Genomic DNA, 26246 nt, shown 5'->3' with positions numbered 1-26246 from the left:
CTCTGTCTTTGTGCTGTGGTACAGAGAGCACACAGTACGCAGTGGTTCCCACTTATTAAAACCTCAGGTACCCACAGCATAAATGCCAACTGTTTATATGGCTGGCAGTGTTGTTCTTCACATGGGAATCTATCTTTATAATAAATTTGATGCTTTATGGGACTCTATAAGGATATTTCCTAAAAAGTGTCTAATTGTTTACATCTTGATTCGTTCATCTAAAGAAATTTTTCAAGGCTTACAGCCACTACAGGAGTTTCATCTATGATTCCTTTTCATTAACAATAAATGTGGTATTCATTTTTTTTGTTCCTTTATCAATAAAAGGAACTATGTATTGACCTTACAAGTATGAGTTTTGCATGTATAGCCCACAGAGATCTTTGAGCAAAAACATTTTAGTTAACTCTCTTTTTATTTTTTTCCCATTCATCTTTTTAAGGGTTTTGGCAGATTTTTCTGAGTCATGTTCCCTAATGTAATGCTTGAAACAGATCTACAAGGGAATGTACAAGCCATTTCACTGTAAAGACTCGAATTCATATTAAAAACAGAAATAAACAGAGAAATCCAAGCTTTTTAACTTTGTTCTTAAGATGATCTTAAACGTCTATGACACAGGGAAATATCTTAATTAACTTTCTCCTATATAAATATCCTAGGCAAGCCTAAGTATGGAAACTTGAACGTATTCAAACTAAGACAGAAAAATATTTTTGCCAGATATTATTAAAGTCATCAAGTTGTCACCCTTTGCATAGGATATTAGGGTTCATTTGTATTAGTACTGAAGTATTTTAATACTGAGGAACTCTAAGATACTTGTTATAAATTATCTAAGGAGAAATAATTACTCAGATATTATGCCCAAGACAAATCAAAAAGAGCCACGACACCTATCCACAGACGTACTTTGCAGATACTTTTCTACGGTCATCATCATAACCTGGTATGGAGATATTTTCCTATAAACAAAAAGACCTTCTCTTCTTGGATCTATTTGGATGAGACTGAATAAGTCACTGCCTAAGGTTTGGATCATTGTGAGCTGGAAACTCAAGTAATAGGAAAAGGTTTCAATTTGGTATCTTCCGGCAAAAATACCCCAATTTATGCACAACTGCAGCTGGAGCAAAGAGCCAGATGATTCAAACCTCAAAAAAAAAAAATTCCTGTGTCATTGGCAAAAACTGGTGGTGGGAAATCAAGGTAAAGCAAGACTATAGCATAAATTCCTTGCAAATTCACTTGTAAGATCTGTGTCACTGAATCTTTCTCACAATGTAAACTAAATGGCTTCCCCATTCCGTTTTTAGGTCTCTCGTAACTTTAACTTTACCATTTTTGTGATTTTGTTAAAGATCCTTGAACATAGAAGCAAGATGAGAGGCCCAGGGTGAGTGTAAATTGGTATGGCGTTAGTTGTGGGGGCAGCGAAAATGAAATCACAACCAGGAGTGACACTTTAGGGAAACATGACAATGATGTGTTTCTAGGTATGGGAATTGAGTGAGCAACGGGTATTCAATGGACATATTAGATATTCCTATCCTCAGTAGGGTTTGAAAATGGATGGTGAAACTCTGCTTTGTCTATACAATCTCAAAATATGTAGACCAAATGTGAAATTCAAACAATACTGGAGATATTACTTGTTAGTGTTGTAGAAATCAAATACAAGTAATTTTTCCCTCCCCATTGCATGTGAAGTGTTTGTGATTGAATAATACAATCCAAATGGCCACTTTCCTAACAAAACTAATGAAGAGAATTTGAGGCTATTTAAGCCATTAACTACTTCAAGACATTTGTTAGATTTTTGTTTCCAATATAACGTTAATTTTATGTATTTTTATATACTCATTCCTCAGGGGAAAAAGGCAATGAATAGTGGTGTCTTATCCAACAGGAGTAGACTAAGAATATACAGATCTGCATCATAGCATGGTATTTTTTCCATTGCACTATGGTTTTGATTTTTAAAACTTCCTCTTCCTGGTGTTATCAGATCTTCCTCCTGATGCTACCATAATAATCAATGGTATACATTTTATTGACCTTCAGAGGCATGCCAATTGATTTGTCCCAGATGATAATCAAAGAGCTTGCTGTGAAATTACCAAGGTGTTTCATTGGGACCACTATGAACAAGCTTATAATCATATTTTATAGCATATGTCAATCTATTGCTTGAATAAGAAACTTTTTTAATATCTTAGGTTTTTTCTTTTTTAAAAAAAGAAAACCCACAGGTTAATACTCATGGCCTGAAACAAGTGCTCTCTTGAACAAGAAACAACTCATTTACATTGAGGAGCTATTGAATGTTACCTAGGGTTTCATTAAGACTGTGAGATTAAGAATGCATCAAAATGCTAGGCAACTTTTAGGTTGACCTAGAGAGAAAGAAAGGAGACAGGCAATCATGAAATAACATAGGTGATGTTAGATAAAAGGGAGCCACAAACCAGGGTGAGTGAGAAAGAAGAAGGCACACAGAGACAAGCTGTGGAGTAGGAAGAGCAGGCTCCTGCCACTGAGAATATCACACCAAGTGGATGAATCCATTTTGAAAGTTACACCAAATGGTCATCACTAAAATGAAGGTTAGGATGAAATGCACAAGAGTCAGTGCAATCTTGAATTCTGAGATACAACTGGATCTAAGATGCCAAATAAGGACATTTTAAAATACCACATGTAAATAGGAAGATAGCATTGGGGGTTATATTTCATAGACATTTGGTAAAAGTAGCATCCATAATGGAATCTGATCAGAATTAAAAGTGACCAGCCTGAAGGTATAGTTTAAACATGAATTTTAAATGGTACTTAGGGTCCACAATCGTAAGTACAATCTCCCTGGATAGGATAGGAGCCAGTATGAAAAGGTCCTGAGCAACAAATTGACATTATTCATGCCTTAAAGTTCTTCCACAACATTCAGAAGAAACAGTTGTTAAGAGATATCCCTTAAGCATACAGAAAACCTCTGCAACTACAAATGCAGAGAGGTATGTGCACACATCAATTCTGGGCTCTCTTCTCAATGCAACTTCCATATTGTAAATAGGCACTATGAAGAAATGCCCCCCACCCCCACGCACACCTACGCATGAGCCTTCTCTCATTCTGCATTAAAAAATACACTCCAGCATTCATTTCTTTGATGATAGATGTTCTGACCTCAAAACGGTTTGGATTATAATTTGCATTCAGCACCCAGTTCCTTCTTGCTGAATAAGGTGCATAGTGTCCATTTAAATTTACCAAACATGAGTACAGTACAGGCTCGTGTAGATGTACACCATCTTATAGAAACCTAATAAGACAATTAACTTTTGTATAGGAAAGTAATCATCTTACAAAAAATCTTTGCAGTAAAATTCATTTAAATACACTGTTTACTGTATTTTAAATATTTCTTTAATAATAATTCAAATTTTCAAAAGATTAAATGTGTTTTTACTAACTGTGGACCTTTGGAAATTTTATGGTTTCAATTAGATTAAAGGAGCAGTACAAGGCTGAATTTTTTAATTTTTAAAACTTAAAAAAATTACTATTTACTATTCTGAGAAAGCCTGTTTTAATCAAAATGTATTATTCTGGCCCTTTTTGTCCTAAAAGGGATGTATTGCTCATGAAAATGAAGTATGATAGTAAAACCTGTGTCACTTAATGGAGTCACGACTACCCTTTTCTTCTAGTTAAGTACTTTTTAAGTGAGTTAAAGTTGTGGAAGATTCTGTTATGCTTCACTGGTCTTCATTGTACTTTGAGTCATATAATAAAATGATCATATAAAATAAAAACATGGCAAGGCCTAACAACTGAAAGAGTTCGTGCTTTCAGAGTTCAAGAATCAAATGCCAAGAAGGACTCATCCTACAAGGGCCTAATTGTAAATGATGTCTCAGTGATTTCAACACATAAAAAAGATAATTCATTTCCAAGACATGTAAGAATTTCTGGGTCTCTGGCTGGCCATGCATTCTTGAGTCCTTTACAATCCAAGTTCAATGTCGTGTTATTAGTCATAGGCCATATTTCTAAGAGAAAAAACCCAGTATGTAAAATAGTACATGACACCCAGGTCAAACTAATTAATATTAACAATTTGCCATTTTATCAATAGCATTTTCTTAATAACAAAAGCTAATCAAAGTAACTTATGATTGCAGTCATCCACAGGAGAGTGTATCAGAGAAACCTTTCAAACATAAAATACACACATCTGCCTGAAGATGCAACGGACCCTCCATTGTTGGCTTTTGTATTCAGCTCTGTTTGTTGTACACTCATTACATCCTGTCGTCAGGAAGAAGGAGTATTTAAAACATTTTTTTCCTCCTCTAACTACTGCAGCTGCTTCTACTGAGCAATAAAAGTTGCTACAGAAATCATATATACACATACATGTAAAATTAGAGCAACAAGCTGCTTTATTGCCCCGATTTAAAATAAGCTCAATCAGTAGAAAAGAAAAATACTATATTATACAGCTTGATGAACAGCTGAAGACAAGAATATACTCAGACACAGTTTTAGAATTCAGGATATTTCTCAATCAGCGATGTTTGAATGAGACGAGGGCATTTCTCCTTTAAATTTCTTTAAACCTCTGAATGAACAAGTGGAAATTATGTGGGGAATGTAACCCAAAATAGAAAGATAGGGAGAATTTTCTTAAATATGATACTGAAGCTTTAAAGGCAGAGAAAGGAAAGGTCTTACTCCTGTTTACTTCTAATTTATAAAATTATATCACTTTCTGAATCCTAATGTATAAGAGTTCTAGGTTAAAAGGATACTTTCGTAAGTCAGCAATAAACTCTAAGCCAACCAGATCTGATTGTTAACAATCATCCTTTAGGAGGAAAGCAAATATATTAACTGTATTGTGAGGCAAAGATTAACATAGAGATTACTTAAATTACCATGATTAAATTTATAGGCATGTTAACCACCTTTCACAGGTCTATGGAAAAAAGGCATTCAGAGTATTTGAAAAATAAGTAAACTCTTACTCTTGACAGTGGCTGTCCTGGTGCAGTTGTAAAGAATAGCCAACTCCCCAAACACTTTTCCTGGACCCATGGTGCACAGCTTCACGCCTTCTTTTGTGACTTCAACCTTACCATCTGTAAAGGAGAAGGGAAAATGCATTATTTTAATATTCTGTCATGTTTCATTTCATTTGTTGTATTTTCAATGTGAGATGAGGAGCCTCACTTTTAAAAATGCAAAGCGGTTCCCAATTAAAACAAAGTCAACACCAAGATGTGGTGCAAGAGATGCAATAAAAGATCATGACCCTTTTGAGATTAATCCCTTTAAGAAGATTTGAGATGACACTGAAAGGAAGCACCAGAAAAAGATAGAGACAGAAATGCAAACATAAAATTATTCCAAATGGCATGTTAGACAACTACGGTAATTTCAAATGTAACGTCATTTTGAATCCGAAATAAAAACTGAGTCTGTGGGTACATTTTCTACAGCAGGCTTCATACTCAGGAATTCTCATCTGAGTAAGGTGGCTATTATGGAAAGGGAGATTATTTTGACCCTTGAGCATTATTTAATTGCAGCTCCTGGTATCTTTTCTTTTTAAATGTCTTATCTGTCTTGGGCAAGACTGTTTTACCTGCTTCCCAGCTTTGCAAATTGACCTTGAAGAAACACAAACTACCAGGGTGGAGAGAAGAGGAGACACCAGGATTGCTTATGTTCCACAGAGGACTTGAGCAGTGAAATGCTGAGCATGGAAAACATTACAGAAACATTGTACACTGGGTATACACTGTTGCTTGCAAGTAAGGAAAATGCTATTCATGAAGGAAACGGAGAAAATACATTTTTAAAAAGTCATAGCTGCGTACACTAGAAATTCCATCACCAACACAACTGCGAGAGAAATAAAAAGGCAACGCATCTAGTCTAGACCAAATCCTCCTCTTCCATTAGTCTCTCAAGTTACTTCTCCACAGGCTACAGAAGAAAAGCCTAATGCTTGACATTAACTAGTAACTGCAAGGGAGTAAAGCTTCTGTGTTTGTTCCAAACTTCGGGCCTTTGTGCATCGACTTCATAATTGTTCATTTACCTATGTGTTTCTTGTAATATCTGACTTTTCAGAGTTTGGATATTAAATTTCTTAAATCAACAGAGCTTTAAGCAGTGGTTTTTGTAAAATCACAGAGTTGATTTGGTAATTGTTTTGAGTACCTATTGAGATAAAATCTTAAATATTAAAAAACCTTAAAAAAATATAATCCATGTACCAGCGATGCAAGATCAACCCCTCAGAGTCTACCCTGGAAACCATTTCCATCAAAATTCTATCAATGGTGAGAGAATTCTGTAGTAATTAAGAAAAATTGCACATAAAATCTACTCACGATTCTTGAATTGTATACATATGCACTCTCTGTGTATAAAGAAGCTATTCCAGAAAGAAAAATCCAGCGATTGAAATGATTGGGAAATACAGTTGACTCCTGAACAACAAGGGTTTGAATTGTATGTGTCCACTCATGTGGATTTTTGCAATATATTGGAAAAGTTTTTTGAGATTTATGACAATTTGAAAAACATTTTTTCTCTAGCTTACTTTATAAGAATATAGTCTATAAAACATATAACATGCAAAATGTGTCAACTGACTGTTCCTGTTACCAGTAAGGCTTCCAAGCAGTTGTAGGCAATTTATAGTTAATTTTGGGGGGACTTAAAAGTTATACATGGATTATCAACTGTACAGGGCTCAGGCTCCCTTCACCCCACATTGTTCAAGCATCAGCTGTACTCTCTTATGCAGGAATGGCTACTCGAAAAGTCTAGGTTTTTCAAGCCTTACTTCTTGACTGCAGTAAAGAAAACTTTCTCTTGATATATATGTAAAAACCAGCCCAGTAAATTCATATTTTCATAAACTTCAGAACCTTCTCCAAAAGACAATTCCTCCCTCTCTTCAATGGCAAGCCTATTCCCCTAGAAATTTCACTGCCACTCAAGAATGAGAGACAGGTTCAGAAAATAACATGGTCAGCAAATGTATACATCATTTGAAGTCAGATGAATAGCTGAATTCTGGTTCTCTTATCTTTTCTTTCCTAGTCTTGTCACCTTGGGCAAGTTGTTGATTTCTCTATGTCTGAGTTTCTTCATTGATCAAATGTGTAAAAGTAAAGCATGATAAAATGATATGAGCTAAAGCAGATGCAATGCTCAGCAGAGCTCAGCATGTTGCAAATGTTCAATACTAGTTCTTACTATTGGTATTATTTCTATTATATTTCTTACTATTGAAAAGGAGGTAAGGCTTATTAGGTTACACAGAAGCACAATATTCCATCACCTATTACAGAAACTTATTGAGGTTTATACAGAATAATACCTTTTTGTTTCTTAAATGAAGAAAGTATTTCTCTCAGATTCTCTCTGTATGGGCTGGTTGAGGAGAGGCCCTTTCAGAAGAAAATACAATGTCAAGAAATCACACTGATCCACCTGGAAAAATGCAGTATCTCTGTACTCTTCTCTGCTTGGCTATGTGTGGCCAATGTTTTATATAGTCTTTATATGGGGGAGTCTCCCACAAATAACAGAATAATAACTTTCCAGTTCATTATAACATTTTCTTGACTTAAAGCTCTAACTTCAATTATATTAATAGGACTAATGGCAAAATTAACAATGCCTGAAGAACTTTCATATATAACTGATTTTGTAAAAAATCTGTTTCTCTGTCTCTTTGGGTTCCACAGTTAAAAGTCTTCAGGGGAAGGGACTGAGAGGAGTAAGACCACTACTGAGAATCCTGCTGGATATTTTGAGTAGTGCCTTCTCAACCAATAACCAGCCTAAATCAAAGACAAGGAATATCAGGACTCTTGTTTTAGCTCAGTGGTTTCTTAAAAGACATCAGTAGACCTGTTACATCAGAACTAATTTATAAAATACAGACATTTCCCTGTCTGGGAAATTATAAATGTCCTTCTTCTATAATGACCACTGTACTTGGTCCTGGTGCCCTTCTCTGAGAAACCATGCTCACAGAATATTCATCTGCTTTAACTGATGGACAGTTCATCTTCTAACTGATCACATTTCCCTTTCTTGTACGACCTCGAAAAGGCTCACCACCAGAATTATGTAAGAATCTGGGGTTTCAAATTTATGCACAAACTCACTTCTGATTCTAACTCACTCTACTGATCTTATTTTACATTAAGACATTAGACCTAAGACATTAATCTTCTCATGCTTCATTTTTTAAAAGATAGGTATAAATAATTAAATATATATAAATAATTAGCATTGGTAACAGAAGGTTGTATTCCATATTAATTAGAATAGCAAACTTTTTTTAAAAAAGATTTGCTGAAACAGATTGTATTTCAGAAATAGAAATTTGGATGTAAAACACCTTTTTTAGGTTAAGTTAAACTTTGCAGATTCAATATATTCACAATAGCAAAGGATGGAAGTGGATTTGATCTCATATGATGGATGAGAATGGTATTAAAAAACACTGTATTTTTTTTTAATGAACAGAATGGTATAAATGGTAAAAAGACACAGTGTTTGTAAATATTACCCTGAGTCATAATTTGATCACTTATTCTTCCTCATACCTGTTATGTGGATAGGGATTGAGTAATTTAGGGAGGCAGGATATATTAGGCTCTAAAAAGAAAGTTAATTATTGAGAGTCATTTCAGAGACATTTAGAAATATTTCAGTTTCCAAAAGTCCAGTAAAGTGAGTCATTGATGTAAATTGTGAATGCCACAAACCAACCTTGAAGAAAAATTAGAAGTGACTACACATTTTCAAATGATCTCCAAGTATGGACTGACTGGTTCACTTAAGAAAACTAAGAGGAAGACAGACAAAAGTTTACTACATACACCCAGTGGCCCCTATTTTCACCTGATCAACTTACCTCTCAGATTTGTTTTAAACTTACTCCACTGGCATTGAAAGCAGGTAGGCATAGGAGTGGTTATTTTGGTGGTGTGGGAAGAGATATGGATGAGAATGGTATAAAAAAACACTGTATTTTTTTAAATATGTGTAAAACAAATAAGGAAAAAGTCAAGAAGGCTGAATACATAACATCTTTTTGCCAGAAGCTTACACCAACATAGAAACAGCTGAGCTTGGAGGTTTTTATCTAATTATAATTTGCTATTTACTTAGGAATGCTTTTTGATGAATTTACTTCGGGTCAGCATTGATTAATATAATTTCTATTTCTTTGAAGAAATAGATTCATTAGTATTTATTCATGACTATTTTGATGCTTCAACTTAATTTCAAGTATGTTAAATTTCAGATCAGATTTTTTTTAAGAGTAGTGGAAAGACATTTTTCTGAACAGTCTAGTAAAGTTTTAGACTTTTCCACAAATTTTCTCTGACTAAACTCAACAGTGACTAGAGGCTACCAGAAGTGTTATCTGGGGAATTAATAATAATCCAAAATATAGTTAATCTATATATTCTGCCTCTGCCCTTTTTATTCATTTTTGTTTTTTAAAAAAAATAGCACTCTTGGTATTATTTTTACTATGCACTATATCAGGAAAGAAAAGTAAAGAAACATTCAAATTATTATTTGGATTTTGCCAAACTGTTGAAATTGTTTGCATGAGAGATGCTGGGACAGTCTAAGGTTTAAGGGTTCTTCATGGCTTCATTCATATCTTTTATCACTCCTCCCACTAGCATGAACAATTGAAGTTGTACCTGAATGTATTTTTTATTCCACTTCAGCTACTATATACCCATTTATGATCTGGAATGGGCTGAGTCATAAATCCTAAATCTTGCCACTTTGAACAATAATCAACCTACCTTCTGCTTTTGGCATCACAATTCATGTACCACCCTTGGGAGTTGCTAAGTTTTAAGAGATCCATTATGAAGCATCTATACTTTCATTTACCTTTTATAAGAATCAGGAGATCCTATAAACAAAAGATGAAACTGAGTCTACAAGGAGACCCAGACTTTCCTGGCTTTGTTTATCTTTATGGGTCTTTCACAAAACCAGTGGTTTTGCAACATGAGGACTTTCATGATAAGGCAAATCAGCTTAGAGATTTATTACTAGCAGGCTGAAATAGAATGGCTGGTAATCTAATTATGAACATTCTGTGCTTAGTTCCAATAATCTTGGTTGGAACATTCAGAACAACTTTGCTGACCACTAAAAGGAGATAGGTGTTGCATCAAAGATCCCATCTAGACAAAACCTCCAATTGCTTTCCTTCTCTAATCTGTTTGACCATATGTTCATGATTTTGTAGGTTTGAGGCCATAGCTTTTTCATTATGTACCCTCCCACTAGTGTTTCTGATGTTCTTTAAGATTTCTAAAGATTCGACAGGAACATGCACCATTGCGGTGGTTGAGCTGTCATCACCAGCATGGATGCATGTCCTCCGGAGGATGAGGTTCACTTATGGTTCTGCTTTCCTTTTTTTTCCCCTATCAGTTTTATTGAGTTATAATTGACATATAGCACTGTATAAATTTAGGTGTACAGCATAATGACTTTGCTTATATATATATATATTGCTAAATGATTACCACAGTAAGTAGTAGCATCCATCAATCTAGCAACAAAAAAAAAGGGGAAAATGTTTTTCCTTGTGATGAGAATTTTTAGGACATACTCTCTGCTTTCTTAAAGGACTAGGGATACAATTATATCAGACTTGTCTTGCAAAGTCATTTTAGATTGGGTATGCTGTCACATGGGGAAGAAAGTAGAAATTGATGAGGCTGCTAGGGCTAATTAGAGGGAAAAGCCATCAAATAGCCAGGACAAGACTATATTTTTAGATATCCCCCTTAAACATTTACTTCTTGTCAGTCATTTATAAATGTCTTCCTTAAGCCAGTATAAGAAGGAAAAAGATGACCTCCCTATAAAATGCAAGTTTGTTCTTCAATTAAAGCATGTCACCACCTTATCAGTTTTCTGTTTAAGATTGTTTTCAAACCATTTCAAAATGGATGTGGTTTCTCTGGATCTGAAATCCTGTTCCTTAGATGAGGGGTTAATCTTCTTACTGAAAGTCATTCATTCTTTGGCCACTAAATGGAAGCCTATGAGAAATTGCCCTGTTTTAATATTATGTATTTCTTCCACAGTTTGCTTCACCCACTTCTTGTTGGATATGTGTATCGCTTATTACTTCCTCATTAGATGTATCTACATGTTGCAGGTTTTTTTTTCCCTTAAGCTATTTATGTTTTCATAATTTCTTTAACCATCTGGTTCTTATAAAACTTTAGTTAGGACCAGGCTTCTGATTTAAAGAAGCCATTTTTCTTTGCTATCATCATAATAATTCATACAGGGAGCATAAAAGTACTAGTTATCCCAACAGAATGAAACAGAATCTGAGATCTAAGAGACTAGTTGAGTTGAAGCCAACAGGAGTGAAGACCTTTGCTTCTTTTCCTTCAATTAGCCAATTCTGATTTCCCATCTGGTCATGACTGCTGTATACAATTTGACACTTAATGCTATTTTTTTATACACTAAATTACAACAGATTATAATATACATTTGTATATTGAATATAAAAGCACCATAGTTGCCCTAGGTAATGAGAAAATCAAAGACATAGATGAGGTATTCAGAACTAAAAATCTCACTTATGGAGAGAGGGAAAGAGAGAGAGGGAGAGGGAGAGGGAGAGAGAGAGAGAGAGAGAGAGAGAGAGAGAGAGAGAGAGAGAGAGAGAGAGAGAGAGAGTTGTTAACCTGAACATTGAGATACCCGAGATTCATGCTTTGTTTATTTCTAACTCTAAGGTCGTAATGACCTAAGGAAGGGAAATGGAACAAGGGTTATGACACTGTAAAACCTACTTAGCCTGTGAAAAAGGCCCAGCTTATTCTTAAACTTAATTTATATGCTGTTCTTCCTCTTCTTCCAGCCCCTTAACCAATTAACTTTGTAATCAGGATAGGAGATAGACCTCCAAAGTGTAAATTCACCTACATGGATAAAGAATGCTGAGATCTGGATCACCACAGTCTCCTAAATAACCCCATTCTTAAGACAAAACTTCAAAGAAATTATGAATCACCTGTATATATTCATTCCTTATGCTGACCCCTATCCAGAGGGCCCTATAACCCTCAAGTACGCCTCCTCTCTGAGGTCACCCACACTCCTGAGTGTGTACTGTCTTATATCAAATAAACTCTCTGGTTGCATAAGCCTATTGCACTTGTCTCTGAACTCTTATCCATGATGAAGACAAGACCTTGCTGACCTCCATCTCCAGTGGTAAATGTCTTTGTCACTTTGTTATTTCATTCAGCTTTCTAGTCTTAAAGTAATCCTTTTCTCTTTCCCTATTTTATTTCAGACAAATAGCGAAGTGGAAGTTCTCAGAACAAAAATTTATCCCACCCAGTGCTCCATGGGTCCCCCCAAATCCTGGGGTGGTAGAGGCTTAGTTCCTATGCAGTACAGATTCAAGCAGACACTGGCTGCCAGCGCCTCTGGCTCTAAGAGTTAGCAAGGAATATGCCCTGTGCTGAGCAGGAGTTCAAAAAGCTTCCCTTTCTTCCCTCTGCTCTTACTTGCTCTCTACTGCCTAAATGGCTGCTGCCATTCGCTGCTACTCCTGCTTTAATGAATTCCTTATCTGACCTGTTCACGAATTCTTTCTAGATCAGAGTCAAGAACCCTCCCCCATCCAGGTTGAGGTTTCACCCAGTGCACAGGGAGAGACCTCCCCAGATGTAGCTGCCCTGACAACAATAAAGCATACACACATATTCACAAAGGAAACCAATGTAAGGAAACAGACTAGAATTTAAGAAATTTGGATATAGAGAATCTCATGAGCCATCAGAATGAAAGTCACTTAAGGAGTAGAAAACATACCAAACCTATTGTGGATGGGTCAACCATTTACCTGACATGAATGGGATTCTGGAAAGATTTCACAAACATTATGATTCTATAATCTTTACCATACTATGGTTTGAAATCCTAGCACTTTAAAATATATGGAAAGCACTATAACCTTTATCACATTGTTTTGAAGTCCTAGCACTTTGAAGTATATAGTAAGCATAGGTAAATGTCTGTGGACTAATTTCAATTGGTAGGGATGAGGGAAGCTAAAGGCACAGAAGAAATATCCATACATGGAAAAGGAAAAGGAAATAGACTAATCATTCATTGAATAAATGAGAGGTGAACATATAATTTAATTATCTTAATTAAGTCAAGTTTATTAAGCTTAATCCCAGCAAGATATAATGCACTCTGGCTCTATTATTTCTATGACACATGAGCACCTCCAATTAGCCTGAGCAATGAAAGCTCTTTTTACAATTCCTTAGAGACAGGCAAATGGTCACAATACCACTATCACCGGCAGACCTGTGGGCACTCACCATGTGATTCTGTTTGTTTTAGTATCAAGTCTGGGAGAATTATGATGTAACACAATGATTCTCAGCTGGGGGCAGTTTTGTCCCAGGGAATACTTGGCAAGGTTTGGGGACATTTTGGTTGTCACGAGTTGGTAAGTTGGGGGATGGAGGGAGAGGTCTACTGGCATCTAGTAGGCAGAGACCAGGAACACTTGTAAACATCCTACAACCCCCAGGATAGCCCCCATAACCAAACATTATTCAGTCCAAAAATGTGAACAGTGCCGAAGCTGAGAAACCCTGATGCAAAGTAAATGCAGGCATGTACAAAATACTCTCTATTTAAAGGAAAAGTTTTGACTTTCATTATTTGTTATTTTAACCTGAGCCAGATGTAAATTGCAAGCTAAAAAAAGTTTAACACCAGGTTGCAATATTTAAGTAAACCATGTTGCTACTGGATTGAATGGAGCCACAAAGCTATTGAATAATTTTCCCCAGCAGATGTCACCTGAAATAGAAGCAATTACAGAAAATTCTGAAGCAAGATTTATAAGAATATCCTACTGATGTTAGAATTGCAGTCTTTTTCCAGATATCATTGAGAAATATCAGGTACTGGCTCTAGCACTAACTGGCTATGGGACCTTGGATAAGTTATTTCACAATCTATACCTTGATTTCCCCACTATAGATTTGAGGTAATAGTATCTTACTTTATAGGGTTATGATAATTTTTTTATTGAAGTATCAGTGATATACAATCATACTGGTTGCAAATGTACAACACAGTGGCTCAACCATTACCCATATTATTAAATCCTCACCCCTCTAGTGAGGTTACTATCTATCAACATAGAAAAAAGTTACAGAATCATTGACTATGTTCTCCATGCTGTACTACTGTACACATGATCAACTTAAATTGTGGTTGAAAATTATTGTGCCCCTTTATTCCCTTCCCCCTAGCTCCCAACTCACACCAGCTCCTCCCTCTTGGTAACCACTAGTCACTTCTCAGTGTCTATGAGTCTACTGCTATTTTGTTCCTTCAGTTTTGCTTTGTTTTTATATCTCACAAACAAGTGAAATTATATGGTATTTGTCTTTCTCTGCCTGGCTTATTTCACTGAGCATAATACCCTCTAGATCCAGCATTTTGCTGCAAATGGTAGAGTTTCTTTTCTTTTTATGGATGAATAATATTCCACTGGGTATGTGTACCATGTCTTCTTTATCCATTCATCTATTGATGGACACTTCAGTGGCTTCCACATTTTGGCTATTGCAAATAGTTCGGCGATAAACATAGGGCTGTATATATCTTTTCAACTCAGGGATTTTGTTTTCTTCAGGTGAATTTCTAGAAGTGGAATTAATGGATCGAAGGTAATTCTATTTTCAATTTTTGGAGGAAACTCCATATAGGAAAGGAATCTTTCCACAGCAGTTGCACCAATTTACATTCCCAACAACAGTGTAGGAGAGGGTTTTGATAATTTAATTAGATAATAGATATGGCAAAACAAAGAAGATAAAGGTTAAGAGTAGTTCTTAAGGCAGAAACTTCCTTTTATCAAGCAAAATACTTTGATAGGCACTTTTATGGAGGAAGAGGCAAGCACCAATGTCTTGGTTCATGAAATTTAGGAAAGAGCACAGTGATACAGAACAAAGGGAATGAAGAGAGAAGGGTGATGGGCAAGAAGCTGAAGACTGCAGAGAAAGGGGCCAGCCTTTAACATGAGGCTGAGGACTTTCAGTAAAAGTGATGTCTAACCTACAATATTGAGTTATTAATAGTCAGAATTAATGTCCTATTTCTTTCTTCACATTGGTCTGCTTCATGCTAATTTCTTGGGTGAAAGGTTTGGGGAAAGATGAGAGCTTGAGGAAAGATACATTTTTTGGAATTGTCAAAACACCCAGAGGTAAAGAAGCAAAGAATGAGCTATAGTGGGTAGTTGAAGAAGGGGAGATCTTGGAGTAATTATGTAAATTATGTAGTTGGAAGAATCTAAGCCACAGGAATCTGTGGATATTTTATCTGAGGACACCAGCCCTTTCACAGGATACCAAATGGGCACTTAATCCAATTTCATCTAAGGCTGGAAAAATTAGAAAAGTATTCACTGTCCAAGATAATGTTCCTTCATTTAGAGATTGTGTCTCCTTTTTTTCAAGTCCTTTTGACACCTTTGTTCAGTTTTGTGATAAATCCTAAGAGGAAGAAACAGGAAACACTTTGAAATCAGAAGTTCTAAGGTGATATTCTGGTTCATAATACTTTTGACTTGCTGAACCTTTGAGCACTCAGTTTCTGAATCTGGGCAATGGGGATAATTGCTTCCTGTTTAATAGGCTTACTATGTGAAATTTATATTAAAGAGCTTGGTATGTGATGAATCTTTCTACAAGTATTAGTATATACTAAATTAATTGAAGGGGCAATCATTTAGTTGCTGAAGTATCTGGCTATAAATAGTAGGGAGCTAGTAAATACTCTTTGGTGAATAAATTGGAACGTTAGTGCTTGGGGGAAAGGGCTAGATTTCAGTTTAATTATATTACCTATACAGTCCAGAAGAAGAAAAACAACAAGTTAAAGTGTCAAACCCCGGCCCCTCTACTTTACTTATTGAAAGTATTTCTGTCTTTAACTTATTTTACTTGGTAGTACAATACATTTCTCACAATAAGAATTTTTGACAATTTTGATGCAACATATGTATTTTCTTCCCTTTACAAAAGATTAGGATTCTCCAAAGTATATGGTGAGCACTAACTACCCTCACATATTTAAACATCAGAGAAAAAAAGCAAAAATGAAGACTAACCACATCTTGTAAAATATGCTGAACATCTATAAAAAGAGAAAGAATTCATTTGAATTTATTCTCTCAAAGGCAATTGTACAAATGCCCTAAGGCAGGTTGGGAGTGAGAGGATTTGGTTTGAAAGTTACTGCCCATTCAGCAAAGATAACCTTTGTCCTCCTGTACCGCTGAGAATAAAAATAGAAAGAATCTGGACAATATTTTAAGAGAAAAGTGTGCCAAACACTCTGCTAATTGGCAACTAGGGGAAATGGCAGAATAAATAAATGCAGAAAAAGGCTTCATTAATTGCTAAATTGATAAACAAAATGTGAAATATTATTCAGTCATAGTAAGGAATGAAGTATTGATACATACTACAATATGGACAGATCCTGAAAACATGCCAACTGAAAGAAGACAGTCACAAGGACCACCGTCTATGCAATATGCAATGTCTAGAACAGGCAAATCAATAGAGACAGAAAGTAGGGTAGTGATTGCCTGGGGCTGGGAGGGCTGGAAGGACTGGGGTGCAGGGGTTCTTCTTGGGTAGAAGCTTGAGTGTGGTGATGGATGCACAACTTTGTATAGACTGAAAGCAATTCAACTGAACAATTTAAATGAGCAAATTGGATGGAATGTGGATTATATCTCAATAAGCTGGTAAAAACAGCAATATTTAGCACATGCACAAAGTAGCTCCTCAATTAAAGACTGGCCACTATTGCCACTCATAGTATTCTATTATCCTTTATGAGAATGTTGAAGAATCAGAGATGTTCTAGCCTCTCACTTTTCCTTGAATAATCTCTCTTACTCCCCCTTTAGGTTAATCACATTAACACTTTCATTATGTGTGACCTCATTTTCCTTCCAAAATTACCATCCCACCCTTGTCAACTTCACTTTATGATTAAAGGTAAATCATCTATCAGTCATGCAATCAATGACTACAAATACTTCTTACTGGCTGCACATTTAACCTGCCCCATAGTATTTGTTCCTTAACTAAAGCTCTACCTGAAGCCCTTGTTCAAAAATGCCACAGCTTCTTTCCTGGGTTTTCTGCCACCAAGCTATACAGCACAGAGAACAGAACCATCTTCCTGGAATATTATTCTAATAAAATACCCTCCTTGCTAAGAAATTTGCATTTATTTCTCTGGAATCAAATTCAAATTCCTAGCATCGTGTGATCTTCCACAAATCAGGATCTTGCCTAAATTAAGCTGAATCTGAACACTCATCTCCATCATTCTCTTATTCAGACTTCATGGTCTAGCTGAAATGTTCATAACCTAATAGAATCCAAAAGTCTGTGAACTTAGAAGAAATCTGTATCTTTAATTTTACTAACTTCTAATTGAAATATGGCATTTCCATAGTAACAAACTATACTATTTAATTGTACTTATGATGAAGTCACCAATAGAAATTACATTTTCTTATTATATGACTGCGCCTCCAGAGATCTTTAAATAATGTTTCCACTCATCACTCCTTCAAAGTCATGGTAGTTATTAGACATAGTGTTAGATCTTATTACTTAACATGTTAATGAAAAACATACATGTATTAGTGAACACAATTTTAAAAATTATTTTATTTATTCATTTTTTTATATAATTGGTTTCCATGGTAATCGAAAGTAGCCAATGTTATAATGCTTTAAAACATTTGGCAGTGAAGTCCCTCGACATCACACTTCTACAGGGGTCCAAAGCACACAAAAAAGATTAAGAACCCCTGGCTAATTGAACAATCTTTTACCTCATAAAATCTTACCGTGGCATAACTATCACTGATGGCCTAGAATTTGTCTGAGAAAGAGAAGATAAAGTAGATGTAGAAAAAAGAAGTTATTACTTGCTGGAAGTCCAACATGATGGACTCCATCTCATAGTTTGCCAACTAAAATCAACTAGCTCCTGGCAGTCTGACCTGCCCCTCAACTTAGAGCTTTATTAATGTATCTTTGGTCACAGGAGGGAGAGGGGAAATGTTGGCTCAGTTAGCACAAATTTAAAAACAAACAGGCAAGCATGAACTATGTAAGCACAAACTACATTCCCTCCTGCTTAGAGGGAAACTATAAAAATATAAACTTTTATTGGATATTAAAAAACACTCTTATCTCTTAACACATTTATGTTAATCACCCTTCTCACACTGTTACTGAGGAACTTGTATGAAAAAGAAACCCAATAGACTTAAAATATTTAAAAGGATATGAAGTTCTACCTAGTCTTGAGCAGCAAGGAATTAATTTAAGAAACTAATTCCCATAGAAAAATATTATTCCTGATGACTTAGCACTGTCCATGAATAATTTGCCCATATCTAAAAATGTCTTAAGTCATTTACATTTTGAATTCAAGCACCTCTAAGTGACATTAAGGTTCATATTTCTTTTTCAGCTTTTCCAGATCTTAGTTCATCTGCTCACTCACATCAAGAACAGACAAAGAGTTTTCATTTGAGCGCCAAGTTAATTATCTCTCACCACATCCACGCCCCCCAGAAGTAAATACTTGGCACTTGCACTCTGTTTCAAGACAAGGTAATGATTACCAACAGACCCAAGGTAAAAAGATATTATATTTTACATTGAGAACATTACAAAACAGATGTTAAACTAATGCTATGCTTCTGTCCAATAGATGCTTTTTACCTAAAAAATGGGATATAAAGATACACCCAAGTAATAAGAAAACTCTGGTATCTAACATATTAGGATATAAAAAATAGATATAATATAGAAGACCTTTGGTGCAGTGTGGTTTTAAATTATGCTTGAACACTGAGAAAACATAGTCCCTTGTATATGATTGCAGCTTCACATGGAAAAATAATGCTAATGTTCACTTGTCATGGGCCTTTATTTTTCATGTCTGCCTAACAGACTTTGAAGTCCTTGGTCTCTACTGGGGAAAGTACAAAGTCATGAAAGATGGCATGGGGTCAGTTGGCATCTCCAAGATTATAAAAAAAAAATTAAATCTCTTCAGTGAGACCAAGACAAAAGAGTTCACATAAGTCCTTCACATTTCCCATGTATTTTATTCATTACAAAGCATAGCAAAACCAAAAGACTTTTCTGTGCTATGCTACCTTGTAGAAAAGAGAAAACACTAGAGTTTTAGGATAATTTAGCCTTATTTTGGGTAGTATGCAAGTTTGACCACAACTGAAATCCAGTTGCTACAATGAGCAGGTTCTTGGTTAGTGGGAGGCTTAAACAAGTTCTGGAAAATAATGTCTTAAATAAACAAAAATGTATATATCTATTTGTATTAGAGAAGGTAGCTTAATAAAAACAGTAATGAGGATTTCTATTTCCTTAAAAAATGTCACTGGTATATATCAACCAATGACATGCTTTTAATACACTAAGAAGATAATGGCACAGAGACACATCTGGGTTATTGTTGCTAGTATTCATTTGCTGTGAAAAAAATATTACAAGGTGGGCCTCAATAAATCTATTTGATAAGTGAATAAGGATCAGCCTCCCCAGCTCTACAGGTAGAAAATGCAATTATAATCCTAAGAATGAACATGCTTGAATTTCAGAAGAAAGCAATACTCTCTCCTTTATGTGAGTATCATGACAGTATCAAAATGAATTAAAAGCAGGAACAATTGAAAACCTCCAGAGGTGACCCCCACCTGCAGTGGGACACAGAAACATTTAAAGGCATGGACCACAGAACAGAAATCCCTACCTAATGGGAAAACATGAATATCAACTTGATGAATGGTTCCATGCTTTCAATGGACAAGAAACATGTTTTCTAGCCCCTTTTTGTGCCTAGCATAGATATAGGATACTCTCAAAGATATTAGATGCTGGGATCAACAGTGATTACCTACCCATATTAATGAGCAACGATTTATAATCTCAAGTTTCATGGTCATGTGCCAGAAAATAATGAATTGCTCACTAGAATATTCTAAATAGACACATTATAGCTTTTTGCAATTCTATGCAGGCATGGACCAGACAAGTTTTCCAAAGAAACTGTATCCTCAAACTGAGTTATGACTTCCTGCTGAAGAGAGACAAAATTTCAAGACCGGTATATTTTTATCTCATTATGGAATAGACAGAATATGAATGTTATATTATAGAAGGTGTAGGTGAAGAAAGAAAAATTGGAGAAAAGACTCAGAGAAAAATTAAAGTGGTGCAGGAGAACTGTGGAATAATAGAAGAGACAAAAATAAAGAAAGAGGATACAAAGCAGCGAAACGAAAAGGTGGCAAGTTAAGGCATCAAAAAGTAGAGTGCAGTGTCTCTGACTACCTGGAACTTTGTGGGGACCATTAGCAGAGCTCTTGCTTATCTCTGTCCTGAGCACAGGCAGAGCTGAAGCTACAGGGATGCTGACTCTTGCTATTGGTTCTGCACGGAACTCCTTCTGTGCACAGCCCAAATGGCTTGTGTCAACTGACCATTCCCAGGCACTGGGGGAGGGACAAGGGTGAATGGGATTGGGAGGGCTATTGGTTACTTTCGGGTCTACAATTCCTTATCTGCTCACTAAATCCCAAAGTTGTTTTCTCATTTGGCTTCAAAACCTGACCTGACCCAACGTGAGGCTCTTCAGTCTTTTTTTGACTTAAATGACAATATATATATTTTGCTGCAGAAATGTTAGTATGCTTGATTATATGGGGCTCCTCCAGATCCATTTGGGAGTATTACATAACATAGAGTATATGCATTATTTTACAAAGTCTGAAAAATTTGAATTCTTTGATGTCAGGCCTTGAGGGTTCTAGAAAAGTGCTTGCAGACACATACTACTTTACTGTACTCTGGACAAGGCTTCTCCCTTTATTGTGAGTGGGTCCTTGTGTGGCTGTCATGTAGGGAAAACATTTGCCTCTCAAATTAGAAACTACTGCTGAGAGCAGGGAGCTTAGGAATGTATGTATACAAAAATGAATTTCTTATTCTCCTGGATTTTACTGTAAGATTGTCAAGATGGACCCAAGAAAATGCCTATGGGGAGGGGATCATCCTGCCCAAGTGTAAGGCCCAGATGGAGGGAGTGGGTTAGAGAAAACTAAAGAACAGAACAGAACCTGGAGGACAGGATACAGATCAAATTTAATGGAGAAGGACAGTTGTTTTTTTTTATTTAAAATTCAACATGACAGAATTCCTTCATGTAATTTGGTTCATGGGAAAGATGTAAACTTTATCTTCTTAAATCTTAAAACAGTTTGTAGAAACCTTAAGGGTTTTGTGGAAACAAATGTAGTTTAGAAATTGAAATCAAAAAGTTATGAGCTTATTCTAAACTATTTGGGATGGAATATAATAAAAAAATAGAGAGAGAAGAAGTAGGAAATAAAGAAAAGAGGAAGAAGAAATAGATCAAGAATTCCTAGGCAAGGAAAGCCAGGGTAATGAAAAACAAACTTTTCTTCAAGCTTCCTAACAATGAGGGAAATTAGGCAAATGTTACTCCTCTCTCATTTTATGTATCTAGAAGTAGGAGGAACTCTTCTGAAGAAAAAAGATTTGGTGGTTCATTGTAAGAAACTGACATCTTCTAAAGCAGATTTAACCCATGCAGAGAATTATTAATCATATGAACATTCTGTTATGAATTACTAAATATCTTTTTATTGACTTACTTAAATACGAAAAAAAATTGCAGAATACAACTCAAAAAAAAAAAAAGAAAAAAAGCTAGGACATTTAAACTAATGAACACTTACCAGTGGACTCTACTTCTTAAGGTCAGGGACAATCTTTCCAAATGACATTCTAGTTTTAAGTGTTCAGCACAAAAAATGATAAATACACATTTGCTGTTTTAACGTTTAGGCAGGGTTTAAGGGTTAATGTGAAGATTTTTCTTCAGAGAGACAAGCATTTGCTTGAGTGTTTTAGTGCTGAAGAAGAGCTACAAGACTATTTTTAACTGACTTATTCAGTTAGCATGGCAGGCGATTGTAGACAGTAGAGAATTATGTGTCCAGCCACACAAGACATTTTAAGACCTATGAGTCGTCCCCAAACATAATGTTATAAAATGTCCTTTTGCTAAAAATACTGGAATCAAGTAATTATCTACTTTTGAATTTTAATGAATAGGCCATCTGTTCATTCAAATTGAAAAAATGAAATTTTTCTACAAATTAACTACTTGATGAGATATCCCTTGTGACTAAGTCTGCTTCACTGTTTTTTGTTCTATTTAACCTAAAGGTGTCACATGACATAGTAAACTAAGTTGTGTAAACTAGAGTTCAGAAAAATGATTCTCCTGGTCATATAATAATCAGAGTATCTATTCCTTTGGCAAGCTGTATTTGTAATAATTATCAAAGGCTAATTTTTATTACCATAATTCCCACACTCTATGACAATAAATCACAAGGAAGAAAAATGTGTCCATTTTCATTTGTGATGACTATGACAAAGCTTTAGTTCTAAACATACACTGTTTTATGGCATATGTTTATTACTGTAATGATGAACAACAATTGTTTTCAATCTCCTTATCCTCCTTTCCAAGAACATTTTGTTTTGTGTTGTGCTCGGCAATATGGTAGCTATTTGTTACATGGGGCTATTTAAATATAAGTTGATTAAAAGTAAATACAATTTAAAACTCATTTCCTCAGTTACACTAGCCACACATCAAATGCCACATGTGGCTATCATAATGAATAGAGCAGAATATTTCCATCCTTTCAGAAAGCTCTACTCAACAATACACTTCTCTCTTACCCTGTGAAAACCTGGACAACAGGTCCCCAAAGGGGTCCCCTTTGCTGTCACATGACCCCACATCATCAAACCAAGACTTAGAGTTTCAGCTCTCACAGAAATGGAATCTTAAACCAGTCTATCAGCAACTGCCTGACTAGTGCTAGTTAGGTAATCTGCATACAGACTTCTACCATTCCCCGAAGAAAATTCACTTTGGAATGACCAACCCACCTTGTTTGCCTAGCAGAGCATCCTTGTTCCCGCTCCCCTCTGACCATAATAAACGTCTTTCATTTGGTACAGCTCCTGGGAGTTTCCTACTACTTGGCAGGTTGAATGCTGCCCGATTCAAATCAATTTGTGCTCCAATAAACTCTTAAAATTTTATATGCCTTAGTTTATCTTTTAATATCTCTAAATAACCATCTTGCTGAAGAATCATTCCTCTTTCAGCAATGAAAACCAACTTTTCACTTACATTACCAACCACGTTTACTTCTTTTGGAAACCATTCCCATGCTCTCCACCCAACTCCCGAAGTTCTTCAAAATATCACACCTTTTTACAATTAACTTAATAACTTAATTTTTCAAGTCTTTGATGGAAAAAAGTCAAATTTATGTACTATGTTGTGAAACAAAAAGAAAACTGGTGGCACTTGATAAATAATGCATAATAGCGGCACAACCGGCAGAAAACACACTTCATTCATAACAGCAGCAGAAGCTTTCAGACTAACTGAAAGTGAAAATGCTATGACAGTCTGAAATTATAGTTAAATTATTGAATTAGTATGCCTGATATTAAAGTTAGAGAAAGTAGTCAAGACACTGCCTTTGAGAAATGAGCTTGCTTTGGCTTCTATTATCCATAGAGAAAGGCAGGGTCTCTGCATACTCTAATTAAATTGAACTAGGACTGAACCATCTAGTTTGAACTTATTTCATAGCAGCTGTAAATTAGTGCACCTCCGTCATACAGGATTGCCCTTGCAAGAGGGAGCTGGCTAGGGAGGTGACATACGATTCTGCTATGGCTGCAGCTCCCATTTCACTCTCCATACCCTCTCCTCCAACACACACCCCACAGCAGCCAACCTAAGGCAAGGTGAGGAGGATTGTTTATTTTTCCTTAGCTTTTCTTCCCAGAGCACTCCATGCTAACACCCTATTTCCCACAACTCAGCCATTCCAAGGTAACCTCTCATCCTAGATATTTCTAGTTACCACAATATGCGACTGGTATAAAAATTAACCCTCCCACCCTCATTTCCGTCACTATTTGTTTCTTCCTGTACTCCTTTTGTCTTCCTCTATTCACAGTTCTTCATATAAGTATGCACCCCTCCCCGCCAGGTACTTTGTCTTTTCTAAAGAAAATTGTCTTTTTCTAGCAGTTAACGAGCACCCAAAGTCTATTTTCAGATCAAAGTGGAGTCACTTCTTTGTAAGAGGTAGATATATTTTTATTAATTTACAGAAGATGGATTGTGTTATTGTTGATTTAAGTAGACTTTAAAATGTGAAATAGTTGCTAAGCATTCTTCTCTAGATACTCCACTTACAGTCTTTAAGAACCAATGCCAAATTTCCCAGCCCTGGTCAAATAAACCAGGATCTCTAGAGGGTGGGGTACTGACTTCTGCAGTTCCTAACCCTCCCCAGGTGACTTCCATTTGCTGACAGGCTTGGGCTTAAGGCCCTCTGTAACCATGGAATCTCTGATAAAGTAACTCCATAAACGAAACAACAAATCCCATACTTGAGGGGTGGGGGTGGAAGACAGAAGGGAGGGCTTCTATTTTGAAAAGAAAAACAATTTGACTTTTTGGGAAACCATCAGAGGACCATGAGGGTCATAGTAGCTATTAGAGTTGGTATATTCTGCCTAGAGAAAAAAGCAACAGGAAAAAAATCACACACAGTAAAAATTTAAATTCATGTAATTATTAACAAGTATCTTCAGTGAATAACATCTATTTTTTTTTAAATAAAGACATTAAGTTAGGGTTGGCAAACTTTATCTGTGAAGGACCAGACTAACTATTTTAGTCTTTGCAGGCCATATGGGCTCTCATGCAGCTACTGATCTCCTTCACTGTAGCATGAAACTGGTCCTGCATAGACAACATGGAATTGTATGAGCATAGCTGTATTCTAATAAAACTGTATTTACAAAAATGGGCAGAGGGCTGGATTTGGTCTTCAGACTGCATTTTGCCAACCCCAGCATTAAGGAATATGGTAGGGCATTTCTTTAAAATGACTAAGACGGATTGTATTTTCCGAAGATCTCATAATAGTATCTCCCATCACACATGCTCTTCCTGCAATGTGCCCTTACCACTGCCCCCATCAAGAGGTGGTTTCTATTTTCCAACTTCCTTAAATCTGGTCAGGCCCTTTAACTGTTCTGGACAATAGAATATGGCACAGATGATGCTGCCTGGCAGTTTCTGCTTCCTGTCTTTAGGGATGCTCCCACGGAACCCTGCTGCCATGCTGTGGCATGCTCAGACTACATGGAAGGCCAGTGTTTACACACTCCATTCGAACCCCAGCCAACAGCACCAATTACTACCAAGATGACTGAGCCATGTTGAGCATCCAGCATGGCCAGGTATCCAGATAACTCTATCCCTGTCATCTGATTACAGTCGCATGAGGGATCCCACACAAGAAATACTTAACCCAGGCAATCAGAACCATGAGAAACTATTTCAGACCAGTAAGTGGTTTGGCATGCTATGATGTAAGAACAATACCTTTTTTTTTTTGTTCTTTAGGGACTGTTATCACTTTTTTTTGCTAATGAAAATGTTTTTAGTTGGATAGAAGTCTATCAATAAACAGGCATTTAAAAAAAATTCTCCCCATATAAAAGAATGTATTTCTTCTAAAATTAATGGGTAAGCCTCACTTATTCTAAGCCTCATGTCTAGGTCACCTGGAAATACAGTGGCTATATTAAGTAAATTCATTTAAAAAGTATCACAGAATTTAAAGTTCTTTACTCGCATCAAGCATCATAGATAAATTTACGCATATCTGTACTGTGCATGGAAAGAGTTGTCCTGAAAGATTATTTATATGGTTTCCATAACCTCATCTTTTACAAATGAGGAAGAGAGGTGGGGTAGAGTCATTAAATACTGTAGCATTGGGATTCTGAAACAGAATGGCCATACAAAATCAGCTCTGATCAAATTAGGTGAACCCTAAATAGAACTCATTTTTCTTTAAAACAATTAGGACCAGCTATTTTAGTAAC

General features: G+C 35.9%; 1 protein-coding gene across 2 annotated transcripts in view; it reads right to left on the bottom strand.

Moving 5' to 3' along the window:
- The window catches only part of PRKG1 (protein kinase cGMP-dependent 1), a 1239474-nt gene that overhangs the window by 759344 nt on the left and 453884 nt on the right, over positions 1–26246 (bottom strand). For both annotated transcript variants that reach the window (XM_036924011.2, XM_036924010.2), the window contains exon 3: positions 5031–5144. In XM_036924011.2, the coding sequence (XP_036779906.1) occupies positions 5031–5144 (114 nt within the window). The remainder of the gene's footprint in view (positions 1–5030; positions 5145–26246) is intronic.

This window comes from Manis pentadactyla, chromosome 8, assembly GCF_030020395.1.
Source record: "Manis pentadactyla isolate mManPen7 chromosome 8, mManPen7.hap1, whole genome shotgun sequence".
NCBI classification, from domain to species: Eukaryota; Metazoa; Chordata; class Mammalia; order Pholidota; family Manidae; genus Manis; species Manis pentadactyla.
This window is presented reverse-complemented; position numbering and strand designations above follow the sequence as displayed.